The sequence below is a fragment of the Equus asinus genome, chromosome 3, assembly GCF_041296235.1.
Source record: "Equus asinus isolate D_3611 breed Donkey chromosome 3, EquAss-T2T_v2, whole genome shotgun sequence".
NCBI lineage: Eukaryota > Metazoa > Chordata > Mammalia > Perissodactyla > Equidae > Equus > Equus asinus.
In genome coordinates, this window is record NC_091792.1 from 62,366,454 (window position 1) to 62,389,217 (window position 22,764).

At 41.1% G+C, this 22,764-nt stretch overlaps 1 protein-coding gene across 10 annotated transcripts in view; it reads right to left on the reverse strand.

The window, feature by feature from the left end:
• The window catches only part of MSRA (methionine sulfoxide reductase A), a 384,728-nt gene that overhangs the window by 229,436 nt on the left and 132,528 nt on the right, over window positions 1-22,764 (reverse strand). For all 10 annotated transcript variants that reach the window (XR_001399807.3, XM_014852086.3, XM_044766911.2 and 7 more), the window contains one exon: window positions 5,719-5,787. Coding sequence is in view for 9 of the 10 variants with exons in the window: in XM_014852086.3 (XP_014707572.1) it covers window positions 5,719-5,787 (69 nt within the window). In the remaining variant the exon portion in view is untranslated. The remainder of the gene's footprint in view (window positions 1-5,718; window positions 5,788-22,764) is intronic.

Consider the following 22,764-nt stretch of genomic DNA (forward strand, 5'->3'; position numbering starts at 1 on the left):
TACACTCAAGAAGAAAATAAAAATTGAGATCATCATACACCTGAAAAAGATATATAAAATAAAATGTGTCTTCGAACACGTCTACAAATGACCCGTCATTCTCCTTTAAAGGTGCTTCAGATTACCACGGGAGGAAGGCCTATTTTTGCTTCCCCAAGTGCCTCATCACATAAGAAGTTTGCACCAGCTAGCAGCCTCCTGTGCTAACAGTCTTGTGAATTTCGATTGTTTAGTTAATTACAAACACATTTCAAAGTCATTCTTTCTGGCCTTTTTCCTAGAATGAGTGACTGCCACTCCACAGCTCACAGAATCGTCTTCAATAGTTTTCAGTCAAGGTTCAGGGAGAAATATGCCACACCGGGATTTGATTATTTACCAACATAATGTTGGATTCAAGCCAATGAGACACCAATATATTTTCCTTTGAAGTCTGACATATTGCCTGCTGCTTTCAATGCTGTTTTCTTGGCTGGCAGACAAAATAACTGTGGCTGTTTCAAAAATCACCTCCAATTCAAGTTGGGGGAAAAAACATCTTATGATTGGTTCATCCTACAGACACTGATCTCATTCTCCCTTGGGGTGCCAAAGGTGAGTCCCCCAGAGTGGAGTGCACCTATGGGCCTCTGGCAGCCACTGGCCCCGGCTCTGGGATCAGTCCTTCCATACAGCTTTTCCAGAAAGAGTCTAGCGAATTCTTGGCACCTTGACTATAAACAGAGATGCGTAACAAGATCATCAGCACATTTTCATGATGTCTTGGATTGTCTTTTGCCCCCTCTTGTTTGAAGAGCCCTAAGAGAACCTGACAAAGACAACACACTTTGCAGGGGTTTGTGTTCACAGAGCATTGCTGTCAGACCATTGACAGCCTAAAAACCACAACGCCAAGACTTCACTGAGGGACTTCTGCCGTTGTTGCCTGGTGTCAATAACTGAAGATTCTGATTTTTCACTGCAGAATCTTACCTCTCACCAAACAGCCTGGATGTGGGTTTCTAAATGATAGGATCAAAGAATTTTGAGTCAGAAGTAATTTTTCCAAAAAGGTTTAGCATTCTGAAACAAAGTAAATTCTCATTAATTGAGAAAAATGGATCTTAAAGGCTATTTAGCTCTACTTTCCAATTGGTTAAGAATGATCTCTCTCTATCATTTGAATACCTCTCGCGATGGGGAGTTCACCCTCCATCATTGAACAGGATGAGTATAATATTAAAATTGCAAGGGTATAATCAGACCAATTCCCCATCGCTGACTGAAGTGCTATTAACTGGGTTTTATAAATATGAATTAACTTTTAATTTCAAGTCATTTAGAAAGAATATAACAATATCTATTGAGTAAAATCTTGGAAGTTAGCATAACTACTGGTGTTGATGTATATTATATAAAATGTAAGTCTACTGCATTGTAATTTTTTCATTTGTTTACTTCATTTATAAATCTAAGTTCATTATTTTTCTATTTCAACTTTAGTTAATGTGTATTTATTAGTCTTGGCACAATATTTTATAATATATACTCTCATTATAGGGAGACATTACATCCAAGTTGCCTGAAACCCTCCAGGTTTACACCTCATTATTTCAACACAATTTTTAATAGCATGCTTTTCACTCTCCAAAGTATCCTAGTTTGGATGATAAATTTTAGGATCAAGTATTGTACTTTAAAGTCTTAGGAAATTGTACGTCACTTTTAAAAACTGTACTAAAAATCTTCACAAATTATGGAAGCCCAACCCCCGATTTCTCTGCACTCTTCTCAATTAATAAGCTTCCATTTTATTTTGAAATGCTGAATCTTCTTGACTATAGTGCATTTTTAATCAAATGAATAGCTGCTCCGTGCTTAAGAACAACCACCACAGAGAGGCTGGAGCCTGTGCTCTCCGCGTGGATGGAGTGGCCCGCTGCCAACGGGATGTCACTTTCATTAAGTTATTGAGAGCTGGAGAGAACCTTTCTAAGTCGAGCACAGCATGTTGGCAAATGTAATGTGGATGTCCTCATGCCTGAAAAAGCATTCCCTCTACTAGACCATATTTCTTTCATCTTTGGGTGCCTCAGTTTCTCTGTCTCTAAAAGAGCACAATAATGCCTACTTCACAGGGCTGTTGTAGGATTAAAGGGACGATGGCCATAGGGCACTCTCAGCCATCAGGAACAAAGACATTAAGTAATTGCAAAATGTTCAGTTCCACTTCTCCAGCTTGTGAAAAAAGGGCTCCCACTGACTTGAAAGAGAGCATCACACGCAGAGGAGGAGAAGCCCACTGGGAGAGCAGAGCCTACGGCCTTCATTATCATTGTCCTAAAGTGCAGAGGAGAGAAAGAGCAACAAAGGAGCTACAGAGCTGTGGTCACAGAAAAACAAGACAAGGACAAAACTAACCAATGGTCCACAAAAGAAAATCTGAAAAAAATCAATGTCTTAGTTTTAAAATAATCTGTGAATATTATATGCTAGAAATAGTTTTCAAAGAACCATCTCTACATTCTCTGGTCACTTGATATAATAACAGATTTATATATTTTTCACAACGAGCATGCCCTTGTCCCTCACTCTATGCTTCCTTACATTATCCACTCAAATCTAGATGCCTAATGGCAGTTCAATGGCCACTTTCAAGTGGATTAAATTTATAAATTCCTATTTAGGCAGCATTCTCTAAATTACATTCAAATGACTAACCAATAGATAATGAAATTGAAAATGGTGATACTATTTTGGCATAAAATATTAATACATCCAAAGCTGAAGAATGAGCTTGGACAAGTAGAAAATGCCGTTGTTGCTTTGGTGAACTCGCAGTCAGTAGATATAAGACATTCTGCCGTACGTTAATACATGCTACTAAAATCAAAGGGGGAAAACAATAAATAGTAGGAGACGTTGCTCCAAACAGTATTTTCCCAGCAAAAGCTGTGTCTCAAGAGTCCTTCAGAGCACTCTGGGAAAGCAAAGAAATTCACAAATCAATTTGCTAAATTGGCTTGGCTGGAAATCATGCTTTTGTGCATGGATCCAGCTGAAAGGCTTTTCTAAATCTACCAGACTTGCCCAGGGCTTCTTCAACCAGTCAGGGGAGGTCGTAAAAAGAGCTTAGACTTCAGGGTCAGTTAGACTTGGGCTCAAATTCTAGCTCCACCATCTCACTGGCTGAGTGACTTGGGATAAGTCATACGACCTCTCTGAGAAGGGGATTACACAATCCTAACAGCCTTGCAAGGTGTTGGGAGGATTAAACACCCAGTATATGTCAAAGGGCCAAGCATTATACTTAGTTTGACTTTTTCAGCGTAGCATAAACAACCCAGAATGAGAGAAGCCCACCCCAAAAACCATCCACTCCCTCACTCCACTGCAGGCCAGGTGGACAAGTAATATAACGTGAGAATAGTTTTAAAAACATTAACATAAAATGCTTGCATATACTTAACCAGAGTAGGGGCCTTATTTAAGCATCTGGAAGAGCCAAACTGCAGTTCTAACAACGTAGAAATTCTTAGATGTCAAAAGATATTCTATTTCACAATCTGCGTAATTCTGCACTTGTAGAAATTATGCCCATGATTCATCTCTTCGAAAACCACACACCTTAGCCTTTCACAGTGGGCTTCCCAGGGGCTGCCTGCTGCCAGATGAGGCTTCAGTGCTGAGTTTGTAAGACACAGAAGTCAAGGCAATGGGTTCAGAGCACCCTGTCAGCCTTCTCATGCTCCAGGTGAAACAAACCAAGGCTTGGGGAGGCGAAGTTGCCTGTCCAAAACTCAAACAATGAAGGCCTTGGGGTAGGATTCTCAGGAAAACCACTATAAACCAACACTGTGACCAAAAAATATAACAATAACCTCACCACAGATCTTTATTCACTGATATTTCCAATTCTGTGGCCAAACAATGTCATCTGCCTGTCTGGTATTTAAAATCTGTCCCTCAGGAAGGAAGTTTTACTCCAATATCACGACAATATTCCCCTAGAGGGGAACCTGCTAGGATAGGTCAGTGTCATTTTATACTTCCCAGTATGGTGTGGAAACCAGTGTCTAACATGTCTGTGGGTTGACAAATCTGACAGACAAAAAAAAAATAATCATCAAAAGAACCCCTTTGACACTGATGCCCCTTGTGCTATCTCCTGGTAACAGACGCTGTGCTAGGCCTACAAGTTGGGTGAAATGGCATCCTTTGAACATGATTCCTCAGAGGGAAGTTATATAAGTCAAATATTTAGCACACATTTTACAGTGGCCATTATGCTTTTTTCTACACAAAAATCAAATTTTCCATTTAAACTTCTGAGCCTAATAATTTCTAATCACTGCTCAGTATGTTTTAAAAGGTGATAGCCCATAGAGAGCAACATTTACAAACACTTAGAATTAGGTCCCTGTTTCATAACTCTCCAACTGCTAATCATCATTGATGACCAATTCTGGTTCCGTCTCTGGGATTAAGGAAACATTCTATCCTGAATATGCTAATTTAGAGACAGTGTTGTCAGGAGGCTAATTTCCAGCTCAAAGACACTTCCATGCTTAAAGCAGTTTTACATCAAAAGCCCTTGTAGGAGACTACCATCAAGACCAGGATAGGATGGAAGCTAGAGGAGGATATTAGGTCAGGGGACTTCCGGTGTTTAGGATTGGAGAGATCATAGAACCTATCTAAAAGCTAAGGAGAAAGAATTAGAAGAGACAAAAAGTTGAAAATCCAGAGGACAGAGGTGGTAATCCCTGAGAGATGATAAGGGCCCCAATGCATTGTTGGAGAGAAGAGGAGGGGAGAGGAAAGGGATGTAAGGAAGAAAAAGGAAGGAGGAGAGGAAGGAAGGCAGGCAAAGAAAGGGCCACAGGCAGTGACATTTTGAAGGAAGTTTAGGTGGCATTAGATATGGAGGTGAGGCATCCATGAATTAAAAAGGATCTCTTCACCAAAAGGTTTGGAATTTAACAGAGAAGTTCTGCTCAGCCACATAATTGTATATTGTAAGTATACACTCAGGGATTAAAAATATTTTAATTGAGGGGTTGGCCCGGTGACGCAGCGGTTAAGTTCGCACGTTCCACTTCAGCGGCCCAGGGTTTGCCGGTTCAGATCCCGGGTGCGGACATGGCACCGCTTGGCAAGCCATGCTGTGGCAGGCGTCCCACATATAAAGTGGAGGAAGATGGGCACGGATGTTAGCTCAGGGCCAGCCTTCCTCAGCAAAAAGAGGAGGATTGGCAGCAGATGTTAGCTCAGGGCTAATCTTCCTCAAAAAAAAAAACATTTTAATTGATGTTTTCTCTTAAGGAATATGCTCAATTCATAATGGAAGAGAAAAAGATTTTCAATTAGATTGATTTTTGCAGAATAACAACTCCAAACTACTTGAATCCCAGCCTTTAATAAAATCCCTCCTAGGAAAGAAAAACTCAAACCCTAAACTACCAGGTTAATTCACAGTGTGGACATAAGAAATAACAATAATAACAGTTTAATATTTGGTTTGTAAAGTGAGAAAAGAAAGCACACTAAATTCTATAGAATAAGATTTCCTGATCCCAGAAATACTAAGAACTCGATAGGGTTTTTTTTGGCTGCAATGACTTGTAAATATCTAGAAGAGCCCAGATTTTGAAGCCCTAAGGACACTTGCTAAAACTCAGAAATTTGGCACTAGTCTTTGCACACAACTTGGGTTTTCTTTCAGAGTTGATATCTTACCAAATACAGCCATCTGTGTTCCCTCTGGGAAAGGTTCAACTGTTCTGTTGCCACTGACATGATGTTTGGCTAGAAAAAAAAAGAGAAAGAAAGAAATGCAAGTTAAGTGTAAAGTTCTACATGCATACTAACACATGTCATTAAATGTGTCAAAGAGCCTATTTCTCATTTTTAGTTAGAAATGGCACAAAGCTCACCCTCTTAAGAGAGCTTCAATTATTTTGTTTTAATTTTAATCTCAGTTACAAAAGAGCCTAGAGATGGTCTAGTTCAGACAGGTCATTTTACAAACGGGTGTGCCCAGGCCCGATCTTGCGCAGAACCGTACTGCTGGGAGCAGCAGAGCCAGCCCCACCTGTAAGTTCCTGACTCGTGGTCAGAGGGTCCCCACTGGGCCAGGCTGTCACTTGAAAAACAAGGGAAGCTCGGGGTTCCAGGGTGAACCGGGGCGGCTTCCTCTGAAAACTCCTGATGATCAGAATATTGACCCAGTCGGTAAAGTGAGCCATAAAGACAGCAGGGTAACACTGGACCAATTTTTCAAGAAACAGATTAGCAGAACACATCATTTCATTACACTTCAAGCAGTTCCCAGGGGCCAAAGACACTCACCTTCTTAAAGACCAGACCGATATTTCAGTGCTTGTTACTACTCTCCAACCACCCTGATCCCCTCCACCGATCATCCTTCCCACTCTAGTGCATACGAAGGACTTAGAAATAAAAAGTGGCCAGGTTATGGTTTTCCAGCATTAACTTATTCTCATAACTCCCAAACTACAAGCAGATAGAGAATATCGGACTATGGACCATCTAGGAATACATCTGAATAATACCCTCAGCAATTTTGGAATATGGGCATTTATGTTGAAATACATGAGAAGAATGGCTAAAACACGTTGACGCTGCATCATGGGGCATATCCATTTTGACTTAATGCATCATATTAGATTCACTGAGCTCTGGCAAAGACTTAGCCCCAAAGCAAGGCTCCAAGGGGTCTAGGGGAAACTATGCCGTGGGTCTTCCCCTACAAGAGGTAAAAATGTCCAAAGCAAACTTTACCAGAAGGCTTACAATTATGTGCTAAGTACTAGAATGGGGACTAAAGGTCCTGTAACAATTTGTAGCAGAGGGACAGCGAGTTGGGAAGTCAGAGCCAGGAGCCAGAATTGCAACCAGTATAGAATCTTAAAGGAGAGAAAGGCTTTGGGAAGGCAGAGGGTGAGGAAGCAACACGTGAGAGTCAGGACTAGACGTAACCAAGCTACCGTCCTGGGCCAGAACCGAGTCTAGTCTGGGCAGAGTGGAGGTGATATGTTGAGAAGCAATGGCGATGACAGATTGGTAGGCAGGGACCCCGTCATGGAAGATCTCGAGAACCCCACCCAAACCCATGGGAATCCTAGACAGCCTCCACAGCACCAATGTAAGTCCTTAGAATCTGAAGGCTCATGAGGCTCAGTCTAGATTAGACAATCCCTTCAGGGTACCATCAGTTCAGGGGCTTCCGCTGGTTCTTAAGTAATTGTGGCAGAATCCTAAGAACAGAAAACCTGGGAGAAGGGAAGGAGCCAGCCCAGGGTGAACCACAGAGCAAGCCTTAGAGTAGTCTGTAGGCACTAACTGTCACAATTAGCAAATGCAAGAGGAAAGGTCCCAGGTGCTTATGGGACCTTGTCAAGTACTCACTAACATGGTCAGGACCATTGTTTACTGAATCCAAAGAAAGGTGATGAGGCTTCATGTGGAGGTCACAGTTCTGTTCTCTGGTTAGCACCCCACAGCCCCTGCCAGTGGTTTTAAAAACATTTGCCTGTACACATATCAAGAGTAGTAAACCCATTCAAACTCTTTGACTTGCTAAACCTACTCACAAGAATTTAACCTAAAAAAAAAATGCAAGAGAAAAAAAGGTGATACATATAACAAAATTTATTATCCCTCTATCCTTTCTTCCTCAGAAAAAAATACACTTTTTTAAAGTATTACTGGTAATAAAACTCTTAAAATCAACTAAATATCCAAAAGTAGAGAAACTGCTCAGAAAATTACAATTCGTGATTTATCAAAAGAATGGAATATTATGCAACATATTTTAAATACAGCATGAGAGATACATAGAAATGTGGGATAATGGTAAGTGAAAACAACCCTGTTACATATTGGATGTAGATTCTAATGACAGCTAATTAAAATATGAATGCTTATGGGAAAAGACTGGCAGAGAAACATGCAAAACTGAAAATAACTAGGGAGATTATGCAAGATATTTATCTCTATTAATTTCCTTTGTCATTGTTAGATTCATATTTTCTGGATCAAAATGTTTGGATTTTTAAAAATCAACAATATTACAGATTTTTAAATTCTTTTCCACAGTAGTTGGTTTCCCAGGACAGTTCGTCAAGGCTTATTTATAGTCCAGCTGAAACACCTTACATTTACAATAAAAAATGTAGCCTATTTGACATCTCCTCTGGGACAGCTCAAAAGCACCTCCAACACAAGATGACCTTCCGCTCCAAATCCGACCCTCTTCCAGCATCCACACCTATGGGTGTAGGGACCACCATCCTCCTACTTTCTAGGCAACCTTCCTTTCTATCCCCCTCACTACTCACATCTAATCTATCACCAAATCTAGCTAATTTTGCCTTCCAGACATCTTTAGACTTCTCCCACTTCTTCCCTTCACCACCAAAAGCATCCTAGTTCCCATTACTAAAGCCTCTTTGCCTGAACTTCTACAAGCACTAGCACTGCTAGCTCTTCTGTATCCCTTCTCCAATTCATTCTGCCCAGTGTAGCCATAATTACCTTTTGAAAAGAAAGAAAAACGGATTATATGACACAAACTCCCCCCTCCCTCCCCGAGTTTCCATGGCTCCCCACTGCTCTTGGGCTAAAGTCAAAACTCTAACACCCTCAAGGACACATGTGGTCTGGCCACCCATCCCTCATTCCCTCTGCTACAGCCTTCCTGCTCTTGTGGGACCAACCACCTTCTTCTGCAGCGCTGAACCTTCCAGAGCTGCACCTTCCTCTTAGTCATTATTTGAAGAAGAAGACTGTAAGCTCAGGGAGGGCAGGGCTCGTATCCCTGATGACTCACCACTTCCACAGTCCAAGCACAGTGTGGGACACAGCATAGGTGTTCAATAAACAGTTGTTAGGTTATCGAAGGAAGACATGAACAGTACTAAAAAGTCTCTCTTTAGCCATTATGAAAGCTATCTTATTTAATACACTAAAAATATCTCTCTTTATATGTACACATGTCTCTTATACAAAAATGATCACTGAAGATGGCCGCTCAGAAATAGTTTTCCCAGCCAGGTAGCCTAGAGACCAAGGAACTCCTCGGTCCCACTTCTTGAATGGCCACCACTCTTCCCTTCCCAGTCACCTACCCTCATCCGAGAAGGTGGCGGTGCTGGCAGAAGTGGGAGGACTAGAAACGCTGCCTGACCTGGAGAGGAAGAAGGAAGTTCACATGCAACTCTTTCCTCACTCTAAGCTTCCCTTGGACCCTGTCTTATCTTTTATTCTAGAGCCCAAGGCCCAAAGATAACAGAGCCTGTCAACTTGATTTCGCATTTTCTTCTGAACTGCGGCTAGTCTTACACAGTCGCTGGATAGCAAAGACACAGCGTTAGCCAAGAAGGGAGAGCAGACTATCAGCGACTATGGACATGGGCTCTGGAACAAGACTGCCTGACTCTGAATCTCAGCTCTCCTACTTCCTACCAGTATGAACTTGGCTTAGTCACTTAACCTCTTTATGCCTCGGTTTCCTCAGTTGTAAGAGTTTCCTTATTGGAAGTTTCCTCATTTGTACCTCCCTTGTGGGTTGCTTTGAGAATTAAATGAGTTAATATATGTAAGCACATTGAACAGTATCTGGCACATAGTAAACACTACTTGCCTGTTAGGCTAGTATTATCACCTATGTGTGAACTTTATTTTTCACAATATCTGAGTCAGGAATTGCAAATGCATGGCATATATTTCTCTCTCCTCCACTTCCATGCCCATAGCAGACATCACTAATCAACCACAACATACTTTCAAGACCCATGAGTGTGACCACAAAAATCCTTTCTCAACTTAGTATCCCACAGCTTCTCTAACTATTTAGAGAGGGGATGTGTGATGAAATCATTTTGTCATTCTCAGTCTACGTGAATAAGACAGAAAGATGGTACAAAGAAAGAAGCCATTTTCCTTCTCATTTCTACATGACAAATTGCAATTAAAAAAAGACTCTTTGAAAACCTCCAAAATTATAAATAGCTTTTGGATAAAAGAATGGGGGGAAATCTGAGCGCTACTTTCCGTTCCATGATGAGAGAATGGGCAGTTGTTAAAAACCATGCAATGGCAGTTCTATTCCTGGAAACCAAGGCTGAGCTTCTAAGGACATTTTCCCATTGAAACTCTGCTGAGGCAAGTACTTGGGGGCCAAAGAACCAGAGATCCTTTAAATACATTATAGAGATTTAGAGGAAGGGGAGTGCTAACCTGGGAAAACTAATCAGCATTTATAATTGTTCTTTCAAAATGGATGGCACATTTGACCACAGAAACAATCAAACTGACTAAACAGAAAAGTCATTCATTGATTGGGTAGTAACTACCGGTTACAAGCAGAGCATGAAATGGAGACAGGAGGGGGTCTCTTGACAGGGACATCTGTTGCCCGGCCACAGCAGTGCGGATGCCTCCAATTGGGCAGATGTCCCCGCCCCCGCTCCATGAGGGCACGTTCCAAAGCCACAAGCTCCAGGAGGGCAACCTCTGCTGATGGCCATGACGTGTCCTCAGTCAAGGGTATATGAGGACGAGGAATAGATTTTCATTTATCTTGAAAGCCCAGTGCTTGAGGAGCAGTGAGGTTAATTAGAGCAAGATTGGGTCAAAGTCAACTGCAGGAGAGATTTTGAAGGGGATTTGGGAGACAGGTTCAAAAGCTTTAGAAGATGATACTGACACTGTTTTTTCTTTTGCTGTGTGAATGTCTAATGCACTTCAAACTTTATAACTGTTTTCATCCTTGAGAAAAATACAATAAAACTATTCGATAATGTGCTTGCAATAATGCAAATTCAGACATAAACCAACTAGTGATCAGCTCCATGTCTGGGCTCTAACAGAGATAGCTAAAATTTATATCTTCCAGGTGAGGGGGAGTGGGAGGAACAGAGAGGTAAATGGCAGGGAAGAAGGGGACTGGAGGGTGGGCCCCCAGATCCTCTGTAGGTCTAATCTCCTCCAGTCTGGGTGACCATGACACTACCTAACTGGAGACTCCACAAACTGCTGCCGCTGTCCTGTGAGTCCTGGTCAGCCGCTAGACCCAGGATCATCCCAGGACTGGAACAGCCTTCTATCAGACAAAACCCTCAAAGCTACATGCCAGCTAGCAGCGCAAGTCCCTCCCAGGGATGTGATTAACCCCCAAACCCCAGCCCGTACTTGTCACGGGTTACTATCACTCATTCATGCTGCTAGGAAGCTATCAGTGGTGCTTAGGTTCAGTTTGGGGCTGGAGTAAAAGTGCATTTATTTCACCAATATGGCAATAAAAAGCTGTCAAGCCCCAAAACAAAATATGGTCTCACAGTCCCTCCCATTGCCTTGTTTCTTTACGGCTTTTTCCCCAGGTCATGAATTCCTGGTGTCTCAAGGTACAAGTCAGACTGGAACTAAGTAGGGTTCATCTTTGGCCCACAAACCCTCGCCTTGGACCAGCCTCTCCTCTCTCCAGCAGAGGGGCCCTCGATCACACTAACCAAGCATTCTGGGCCCTGGTCCTGCCAGGGTGCCCTCCACAGCATTTTCAGGATGATGTGATGACTGTGAGTGTTGACTTGTAAAGAAGGGGGAGCAGGAGTCCTGCGGAGGCATCTGTCACCCAGTCACTCAAATAGGAAACAGGTGCCCTGGGAGAAGATAGGTAATGATGCTTCTAGTCACCTGTGCCCAGAGGCACTGTGGTTCTAGATTGTCTTTGTCCCTTACAGTTCTTACAATTTTTGGCTGCGGAGTTTTAGGGTGAAAGTCAACCCAGAATGGTTGTGCCCCCAACAGTGTGCTCTGTATGTGTGGAGGGGAAGCGTGGGAAATTACATGGCGGTGGCCAAGTTACTGGGAGGGCATTGCTCAGCCTGAGGGCCAACCTCTGCTCTCCACCCATCCTGTGTCTGAGGAAGTCTGAGTTCTTATTGATTGGTGAGGAGCTTGACTAGAGGCAGATGGAATTTGTGGGTAGGAGAGTCCGGAAAGGAGTCCCCAATAAAGGCAATGGTGGGAATGAGATGAAAGCCCCCATCTGCTGTCGGCACCCAGAGGCAAGCATTCCTCTCCAAGCTCAAAGAGAAAGGGAAGGCCAGCCCTTGCTGTCTTCCTCACATGGTGACCAATGACTGTATATAAGTGGTAGCTGCCCTGAAAACAAAACATACAGGGGAAAAAAACAGAGGAAAATCAGCTGGGAACAGTTTAAGACGGCAGCTCTAAAAGAATGCATACATCATCCAGGATTTTGTCCATATGCTCTGACCACTGTTCTTCCTTCACTTAATCCCATCCACCACCACCATTCTCCCTTCTCCCTTTGCTCCAGGTGCAGCAAACCTAAGACGCTTCTCCCGGCTAGTAAAGGAGCCGACGTCCAGCTCAGGCAGCCCTTGAGCCTCCCAGCATCCCTCTGCAGAAGAGCCTGAACTTCACAATGTCAGAGCAGGACGGGCATAGCAAGGGCAGGCCTAAACCCAAGCCTACACGAGAAGACATTTCGGGAAGGCATATGCTAATGGTGGGGGCGGGGAGGGTGGTTTGGCTCATATCCACTGGTACTTACATTTGAGTGTTTAGTATGTGCCAAGTACTAGGTGTTGTAGGAGCAGAAAAATTTCATAGATCCTACATTCAAGGATAGCCATTTAATCAATAGATTTGTTGAGAGAACCCTAAGGGAGGATTTCCAGCTAAAAGAGTAAGGACATGAGGATGAGAATGTGTTTTAAACAGAATGAAGCATTATGAAAGCATAGGACATTTTTATTTTTCATGATACACCTGCTGTATTTTCTGCAGTCTGCTCAGTGCACGAGACCATGAGTGTGACAGTAAACCTGGCAAAGCAACACCAGTGAACATGCTCTCACACACAAGCCCTGTTTTGGTCCTAAGAACAACAGGCCTTGAATGATCCTACTGTGTCCCCGTGTTCCCTGAGGCCACAAGATTGCCCTAGAGAGTGAAGGGAAGTGTACCCACAATTAGAGGGCAGGAGGTGAGCCAGTCACCGTAGAAACCAGCATCGGAATTATTTCCGCATGCTCCTCAAGCATGCTTCCACGATTCTCTGCAAGACAGCGATTCCATTGCCATGGAGAAAGTGGAGAACAACAGAAGGACACATCACACATAAAACAATTCTAAATATATAAATAACAAATAAATACATGAATGGATGCTCAATGGCACAACGAGATACTATTTTTAATTCACGAAACTGGCAAAACTTACAAAACCAATGCTGAGTACAGATCAGGGTGAAGGGGGATGGGCTTTCTCATACACTGTTCACAGAAGCAGCAGTAGCTACAAACGATTTGGGAAGCAATCTGGCAATGTGCGTCAAGAATGTCAAAAGCATCTAAATTCTTGATCCAGTAATTCCAAGTGTAGGTATCTATCTTAGGATATAATCAGAACTGAGGGAAAGGTTTCCAAAGATGTTTACAACAGAATTGTTTATAATAGTAAAAAACCATAAACAACCTAAATGACCCAACAAATGGAGGATAATGAGGTAAATCGTGACACAGTCCTAAGATGGAATAGTACCTAGTAATTTTAAAAGTATGATCATAAATATATTTTTTTCATGGCATCAGGAGATAGTAACAACGCAGAGTTAAGGGGGAAAAAAACCAAGACACAAAGAAAGGATCCTACTCAAGAAAAAACGCACAGAAAAATGACTGGAAGGAAACACAGTAAAAATGTAATAGTGCCTGCTTATATATGCTGAGTTATGGGTGATTTTTCTTCTTTCTTTACACTTTTATGTACTTCCAAATTTCTCTTAAGCACATTTTTCTTTGATAATTGGTAAACTATAAAAAGAAGAAAAGAAAACTAAAAGCAAACGTGAAAAAGAAGAGATCTAGATTCTTTCAGATATATTTTCAAGTTGTAAAAACCTAAACATTTTCCTTTGAGTCCCATTCTTCTGGTTTTTTTGAGTAGAAAGAGAAAGAAAATGCACAAAAACTCTCTTAAATGAAAATAACCAATAAGCAGATTATTTCTCCTGCTTGATCACACAAGGACGCCATAGAGAGCCCTTCTCTTTCCAGGTTTTGAGAACCTTGAACTCGTTTGCTTTGCTTCTGAAGACACTGCCCCCTGGGTGATGAGCACTGGAACTGTTCAGGGACATCCAGACTACCTCAAACCAGCTGCACTACTGGCGTTTGAAACCCTCTCTGATGATGATAATTCATCTCAGACACTGTTCTAACTTGGGTAGGGCTCGTGAGCTTAGGAACTCATAGGTAGGCGTGTGAGGGAAGGGGGAATGAAGGTGACAGAGGGCCGAGGGACTTGGGAGGCGTATCTTGCCCAGTTGGTCAAGGCACAGGGATCCATACTCCACTCAAATAGCACCACAGCTCAGAAAACAATCACTGAACACCAGTCATGTGCCAGGCACTGGGCTTACTGTCAGCAATACCAAGAGAGTAAGACAACACCTGCCTTCTCTTCATCTTTCACCGACCAGCAACGACCCTGCCTCGCTTCTTACGGATGCTGATCAGGTGCATCGACGCAGGGCTTCTGTGTTAGCAGCACTGCCTACATCTCTTAACGCATCCTGTCACCCCACTGTTATCAGACTAGCTTGAGCTCGCGATACGTACTACATTATCCCAATGAAAGCATTCCACCATCATTCATTTCATTTTTAAAAGAACTCCATTTTCACTTTTGTAATGCTGTTATTAATTACTACATTTAAGAACCATGTCTAACTTAACACATCTGTGATAAGCCTATAACACTAATTGATGGAAAATTTCCACCTGACTTTTATGAAATCTCCCTGTCCCCTCTTAACACGTGTAATTCCTAATGACTACCAAAATTAGATAATCTTGAGAATAGAAATTCCATTTAAAATAAGGTTATTTTAAGGATTAAAATCTATATGTCAGCCTGATGAATGTGACATCCCTGTGAATAATGGTGTTGAAAACAGTTGTACTGAAAAATGTGGCTGGAAACCAAAATGATTTTCCTTTATTCTAAGGCATGTGTTTCCTATTAATCCTAAAACATATTTTAGATTTTTAAGATGAATGTTAAACATATCTATAAAGGATCACACAGACATCATACTTTTTAGTATTGTTTTACAAAAAATGTTGCCCTTCCAAGACTTGCAGGGGACCCTGCTTCCCCAGCTTGCTTTAGTCCCTTACACACAGAGGAAGCAAAGTTACCCGCTTTCTCCCCAGCATCCATCCATGTCAGTTCTGCCACATTCGAGTGACAGAGCTGTGCGGAGTAGCCACGTCCTGTGAGTGTAATTAAGGCATGAGACCCGCAGAGGTATTTTCTTATCCTATCATCAGAGTCCTCTTATCACTGTGGAACCTAACCATATGCCTCTAATACCACCAAATCTGCTTATACAAACGGCTCCATAGACCACACGGAAAGGCGGCAGCTCGGCCTCTAGAGAAGCACCATACACGCAGCGGTCTTCTTTCTTCCTTGTGAACATGTCAGCGGCCTTCAGCAGCAAGTGCATTACCCCTCGGTGGCACATCCTCTGCCTGGAGGTTGCATGAGGTGCCGTCAACTGTCAGTCAGCCGATGGGCAGGAATGATCCAGTATCTCCCCCTTCCCTCCACCCCACCCTCTCTGACAGTGATAAATGATCAGGCCCTCTGCTCAGCTGAGCCTGACGGGCCCAGATCTCCCCTTGCAATCTGTTCCAGACCCACACCAACCTTCCCCCCCCAACACCCCTCATCAGCACTACAAAGCAGGCCTGCCAAGGAGTAAGGTCAGACCTATTTCCTTTCTTGTCGTTCTTTCAGGAAAAGGAATTATGACTTTATTTCCAAATAGAAGCTCCTAATTGAAAATGGAACATGGAATATGTTCTTACAAATCTTATAGGAAACTTGCCCCAATTCTCTTTTTACATTAGAAATGAAGAAGGTACAACTAAATATGGGACCTTAAGAAGAAAGGGGACTAGTCATAGACATGAACATAGATGTCAATTTGGCCTCCATGAAAAACAGTAAGCTTCCAATTTATTAAATTTTTATCTGTTGCTTGGAGTAAGGAGAAAGAGACAAAAGATTCTAAGGGGAATAAAGTATTGATAAAGAGATGGAAAATTAACATAAACATTAACACGATTGATCAGAGATCAGCTTCTACAATATGTTTCATACCTCATGTATGAAGATAATCATATCAAGATTGTTTGTAAAAACATTTGAACCAACCTTTTGCATAAAATAATCTATGCTGTGGAATAATATGCACCCATTATAAAGAATGAGGTAACTCTAAAGGTATAGACAAGGAACTATCTACCATCAGATTTACTATTAATTGGGGGAAAAAATCAACAGGCAGGATAATGCGTGTAATATGCTACAATTTTTTTAATATTATGTTTTTACTTTTTGAATTTTGTTCCATGTGATGTATTACTTTTTGGAAAATAGAAATAAAAAAATATTTTAAATGTCCCCAGTCTTTGCCACCCCATGATCACCTCTGCAGTCCAGGAGCTGCTTCCCAGGCCTGAGGGCCATGCCGAGACACAGGATCGGCCAGCAGCGGGCAAGTGGCCCCAGAGCTCAGATCAGCCTGATGCTCAGATTTCATCCAGGCCCAGGACAGATGCCAAAGATGGTCCCATTTGTATCTCACAGGAGCAGAACTGCAACCTGGCTTTAACATCTGGGTAGTTCTGAGCATCCTAAAAGGCCTCAAGATAGAGCTATCATTCCATTTCCTCTTTAAAATTGATCTGCATTCTCCAAAGCAACATAACGTCCTCTTTAAGGAGGAAAGAATTTTAAGAGGATCAATTGTTCCACATTTTAGACGGAATTAAAACATTACATCCTTAAAAATAAAATAGGTGTTTCCAAGTGTACCTTTTTTTTATTATAGAGGAATGAGACAGGCAGACAGACTAGTACATCAGCAAGTATTTTGCCTTTCTGGATTTGGTACGTTTTAACTATTTCCCTCTTCCTGCTGCCTCTCATCCTTTCTGTTTCTCTCTCCCTTGTAATTTTCCTCCACAAAAAAAGGTAAGGGTATCCTTAAATCTATTTTAGATTTACTGAACAAGAGATTAAGCTCAGCATTCCTAATTTTAAAAGCAGTTGAAACATTTTATACTTCCCTCAAAAAAAAAAAGAGATAAATCAAGTTTTTACTATGAAGCTTTCAACTGATTTTCAATAAGTCAGTGGAATTTGTTTTTAAAAATCTAGCTCCTACTAGAGAAACAGTACATGTCAATCGTCTACTCTGAAAATTTCACAGAAGCCCTTGTCATTCTGAGAGAGCAGGCATGGTCATGTGGCTAATTAAGGGAATCTGGATAACCCAGTACATATTCATATTCAGAATGGACATATAATGGACAAAATCTCCAACTATGGTTCTACAAATGACACCGAAAGGCATTTTATGATGATTTTTATATGTCTCCCATGAAAGAGCGATACAAAACTGAACATCTTCACTCGGAGAAGTTGTGGAGATTGGGGTGGATCTTAAAACATGTTTTTAATCATCTGACTTAATGAAGAGACAGGGATTAGAGGTGGCAGTGCAAAGCCTATTTGGTTATCTTCCTTGCTCAGGCAGACCCTTGGACATGCAAGCCATGGGTTGATTCCTGGATGAATTCTCTAAGGATTGACTGCAGCATTGCTGAACAAAATGAGAGTCATGTCTGAAAATATCAAGTATGCAAGAGGCCAAGGCGAGCAGCCTTCCACTGACCCCACTCAGGGGCCTGAATGGTGATCTCTCCCAGCTGGAAGGCCACCCAGCTTCCATAGAGATACGGGCTGAAGGGGCTTTAAGGCAGGCCAAAAATGTTTCTCTGTGCGAAATCTGATCAAGTGTTTTTGGAAGTACCTGATTAAGAGCATAGAATTCTATACAAGGAGAAGATGGCTGTGACCTGGCCCAACTCAACTATAAAGGGACATCAGTGCAGGCCCTGCAGAAAATCTGATTTTGAGTAAAATTATGTCTTGATAGGTCTGCCAGGCTCTTAGTGCTAAGAGTAAATTATAGTAATCTCTATTTTCTGTCACTTTATCTTCCCAAAAGGCTGATAGCTCAAAATGTAAACTATTGTGGGAAGGTTGCTGGAGGGGACCTAATGAAATATAGGCAAGTCCTCCATTTAAAAATGAGTCACATTTCAAAAGCATGTTTATAAGATGGATATCTGGAATATAGAGTCCATTTCCTCATGAACATGCTGCTCTAAATGGTGGTGTGCTAGCCCACAAGGGCCTATCCAGCCTATAATGAGTCTCAAACATAACTCTTTCCTAGGAGTCTAACCACCACTTATGGAATACTGTCTCAATGTGAAAATATACTAAGTTCTACCCTACCCCATCAAGGACACACCTTTTCATAGTGGTCCCGTTGGTTGCAAGCTACAAGTAGAGAAAAGAAAACATTTCTCTACTTTCCCAAGCTACCCACCTACTAACTCGACTGTAGAAAGAAATCTCCACTTTATTCATCACTGTGAAAAGGAGGTTTCCTCCCAAGGAGCGGAGGAAATCCCTTGATGAACAATAAGCACTGTCTAAAGGCAAGGTACATTCTAAATTCAGTGGTCTAATTTCAGATGAGAATGTGAAGCTGGGTAGTTCTGGCTCAGGGTCTCCTCCAGCCTGGAATCAAGGCATTGGCTGGGGCTGAAGTCTCATCTGAAAGCTCAACTAGAGAAGGCTGGCTCTCAAGCTCATTTTTTGGCAGGTCTCAGTGAGATTAAGAACAGATATTCCCCATGATGAGCCTTCAGAAGATGCAGCACAATTGACACCTTGATTGCAGCCTCATGAGAGACCCTAATCCCGGGGCACTCAGCTAAGCCACACCCAGATTCCTGACCCAAAGAAACCCTGAGATAAGAAATGATTGTTGTTTTAAGCTGATAAATTTTGGGATAATTGATTACATAGCAGAAGATAACTAGTACATTGACATGTTCTAATAAAAGAAAAATAAAGTAATTTTTAGCAAAGGACAACTAATGACATAAGTCAGGAAATCAAACCATCTTTTATAAAGCTGTTTTCCACAGGAAAAAGATATTTCCAGTCTAACTGACTTACAAATCAACCCCTGGAACATGACCTATTTCTAAGTTGGAGACTATCTCTATGTAATTTATTTTCTCCACAAACTTTGTTCCCTAGTGTGCTGGGGTTGCTAAAACAGGCATTCCTGAACCACTAAAGTCTAGGAATCATGTATAAAATATCAGAGTAAGGCTTTTAGCACTTCTGCAATAATTCTGGCAATTTCTACTCATTTGCATTATCCAGAGGATTGTTAGTTGCTTTTCCTGCTGTTTTGTTTGGGGAAGTTATATCTCTGCCTCATAGGACTTACAAAAACAATGAAGAAAAATGTTTTTCCAAAATTCCCAGAGAAACTAACTTTAAATTCATGCCAAAGGCCTTAACTGCAATGGAAAAAATTTTCTGTATTTTGATGAGGTTTTGTTTGGTTGACTGGTTGGTTGGTTGGTTGAGTTTGGGGATTTTTTCTAAATGGAAGTAAGAAGATGGCTGGATTATTTCTATCTATACTGGTACCTATAAGAAATATAATTCTTTCCCTTTGCTATGGGAATCCAAATCAAACCTAAAAATCAAAGTTGTTGCTGATAGTAAACTAGGTTCTTTACTAGCCTGCATATTTCATCCTTAGCAGCTTAAGGTCATAGAACTTCTATTCTAAGAGGCAAAATAGTGGGATCCTATATATCCTGTGCTCACTGTACCTCAAGAAATTCTAAACATCTCTGTTACCCACTATGAAACACTGGAAGGGTCAAGCTGGAGCTGATAACTCCAGTGATGCAGGAAATTGTGTTTCTGGCTCACTGTTTGCTGAACTTCAATTCCTGCAGAAATATCACTCGCCACACTCTGATCTTCTCCCTCACTTTAGTTAAGTCCCAGGTTAAAACACATGGGGAGAGGGTGAATGAGGGGAGGAGAAAAAAATACCAGTTGAAAATCTAGCAATGTCTCCTATCCTTCTTGAAAATGAGGACAAAATCCACAGGTCACAAAAGTTTCAACTCATACAGTGCTTACAAGAAATTCCTGTGTAGCAGTCTGGGCCCAATTAGGAGATAGAAACCACACAGTAGGTTAAACAGGGGAAGTCTAACATAAAGAATATTAGCTTGATTAAAAAGTAACTACACAATCTAAGGAAACTCACTCTAGTATCCTAGGGCTGAGGGTACCCAAGGAAGGACAGACGTGGAAGGGTTCGAACCTCAGTGGAGAAGGTACAGTTCAGCCCCTGGATAGTAAAGAAGTTCACTGGTTTGGCCAGGTCAGAGCTGATCTGGAGATGCTGGGCAAGCAATAAGCCACCTTCCAGAATGCAAGTGATCGGAAACCAGTGGCATGAGTATGCATGGGGGTCTAGGCACCCCAGAAGGCCTTTAGAGTGTCCTTAGGGACTCTGAGAGTACACAGATAACAAAGGGGCTCTGGTTTCCTTGTCAAGAGGGCTGCAGAAAAGTTATCACCAGGGCAAGGCTGTAATTTCACAGAAGGACTGGGTTCTGGGCAGGGGGCTGGGGTAGGCTCCACCAGAGGTCCTCACACCCACACCACCTACCCTGGCCTACACCAAAAATGGCAGGAGAGGCTGTTCTTCTTGTAAAGTCTCCTCAGTCTCCACTAAGAAAGCTAACACTCTGCTGAAAAGAAAAATACTAAAGAAATTCCATTGTTTACCACAGAGCATACTCAGAATGATATTCGGGGCTGAGAGGCAATAAATTAATAGCATACCTCAGAAGTCACAAATTACCAAAACTGACAAAGGAAATAGAAAAATCTGAATAGAAAATCTGAAATAGAAAACTCCAGGCTCACATAGTTTCACTGGGAAATGCTAGATACATTTAAGGAAGAGATAATACCAATCCCATGGACACTCCTTCAAAAGTAGAGGAGGAGGGAACTTTTCCCAGCCCATTTATGAGATCAGCATTACTCTGACACCAAAACCAGAGAAAGACACAAGAGAACTATAGACAAATCTCCCTTATGAATATAATACAAAAAATCCTTTAATATATATTAAATACAGGAATATATTTTAAAAGTAGCATAATCATGGCCAAGTCAGGTTAATCCAAAGAATTCAAAGTTGTTTTAACATTCAAAAAACTCTATCAATGTAATTTACCATACTGACAGCCTAAAAAAGAAAAAAATCATCTCAACAGATGCTAAAAAGGCATTTGACATAATTCAGCCCCTATTCATTATTTTTTTTATTTCTCAGTAAACTAGAAAGACAATTTGATATAGAATATCTACAAAAAACCTACAGCTAGTACACAAAAAGGAAAGAAGAAGAAAAAGGCTGTTTAAATGCAGACAACATGATCGTGTAAATAAAAAATCCTACAGAATCTATCAAGAAGCTATTTGCATTAATAACTAAGTTTATCAATATCACTGAATACTAGGTCAACATGCAAAAATTAACTATATTTCTATATAGTTGCAACAAATAAATGGAAGTTAAAAAAAAGTTAAGTAGTATTATTTACAATAGCATTAAATAACATGAAATACTTAGAGAGTTCTCAGCAAAATATGTACAAAACCTGTACCATGAAAACATTGCTAAGAGAATTAAAGAATATCTAAATAAATGGAGAGATATACCATGTTCATGGATTGAAAGACTCAGTATCCTTAAGATGTCAATTCTTCCCAAATTAATCTATAGTTCAGCACAACACCAATGAAAACCTAGGATGCTTTCGTAGAAATTGGTAAGTTGATTCTAAAATTTATATGGACAATCAAAAGACTTAAAATAGTCAAAACAAGATACGTACACTGAAAACTTCAAGACATTGGTGAAAGAAATTGATAAAGACACAAGTAAATGGAAAGATACTCCATGCTCATGGATAGGAAGAATTAATGTTGTTAAAATGTCCATACTACCCAAAGCAATCTACAGCTTCAACGCAATCCCTATCAAAATTCCAATGGCATTTTTCACAGAAATAGAATAGACAATCCTAAAATTTGTACGGAACCACAAAAGACCCCAAATAGCCAAAGCAATCCTGAGAAAGAAGAACAAAGCTGAACGCATCACACTTTCTAATTTCAAACTATATTACAAAGATATAGTAATCAAAACAGTATGGTATTGGTATAAAATCAGACACATAGATAAATGGAACAGAATAGAGAGCCCAGAAAAAAACCCACACATATACAGTCAATTAATTTACAATAAAGGAGCCAAAAATATATATATAATGGAGAAAGGGTAGTCTCTTCAATAAATGATGCTAGGTAAAACTGGACAGCCACATGCAAGAATATAAAACTGGAGCCCTATCTTACACTATTCACAAAATTCAACTCAAAATGGATTACAGACTTGAACATAAGACCTGAAACCATAACACTCCCAGAAGAAACCATAGGGGGGAAGCTCCTTGACATTGGTCTTGGCGATAATGTTTTTGGATTTGACACCAAAAGCAAAGGCAACAAATGCAAAAATAAACAAGTGGGACTACATCAAACTAAAAAGCTTCTGCAGAGCAAAGGACACCATCAACAAAATGCAAAGGCAACCTACAGAATGGGAGAAAATATGTGTAACTCATATATCTAATAAAGGTTTAACATTCAAAACATAGAAAGAACTCATGCAACTCAACA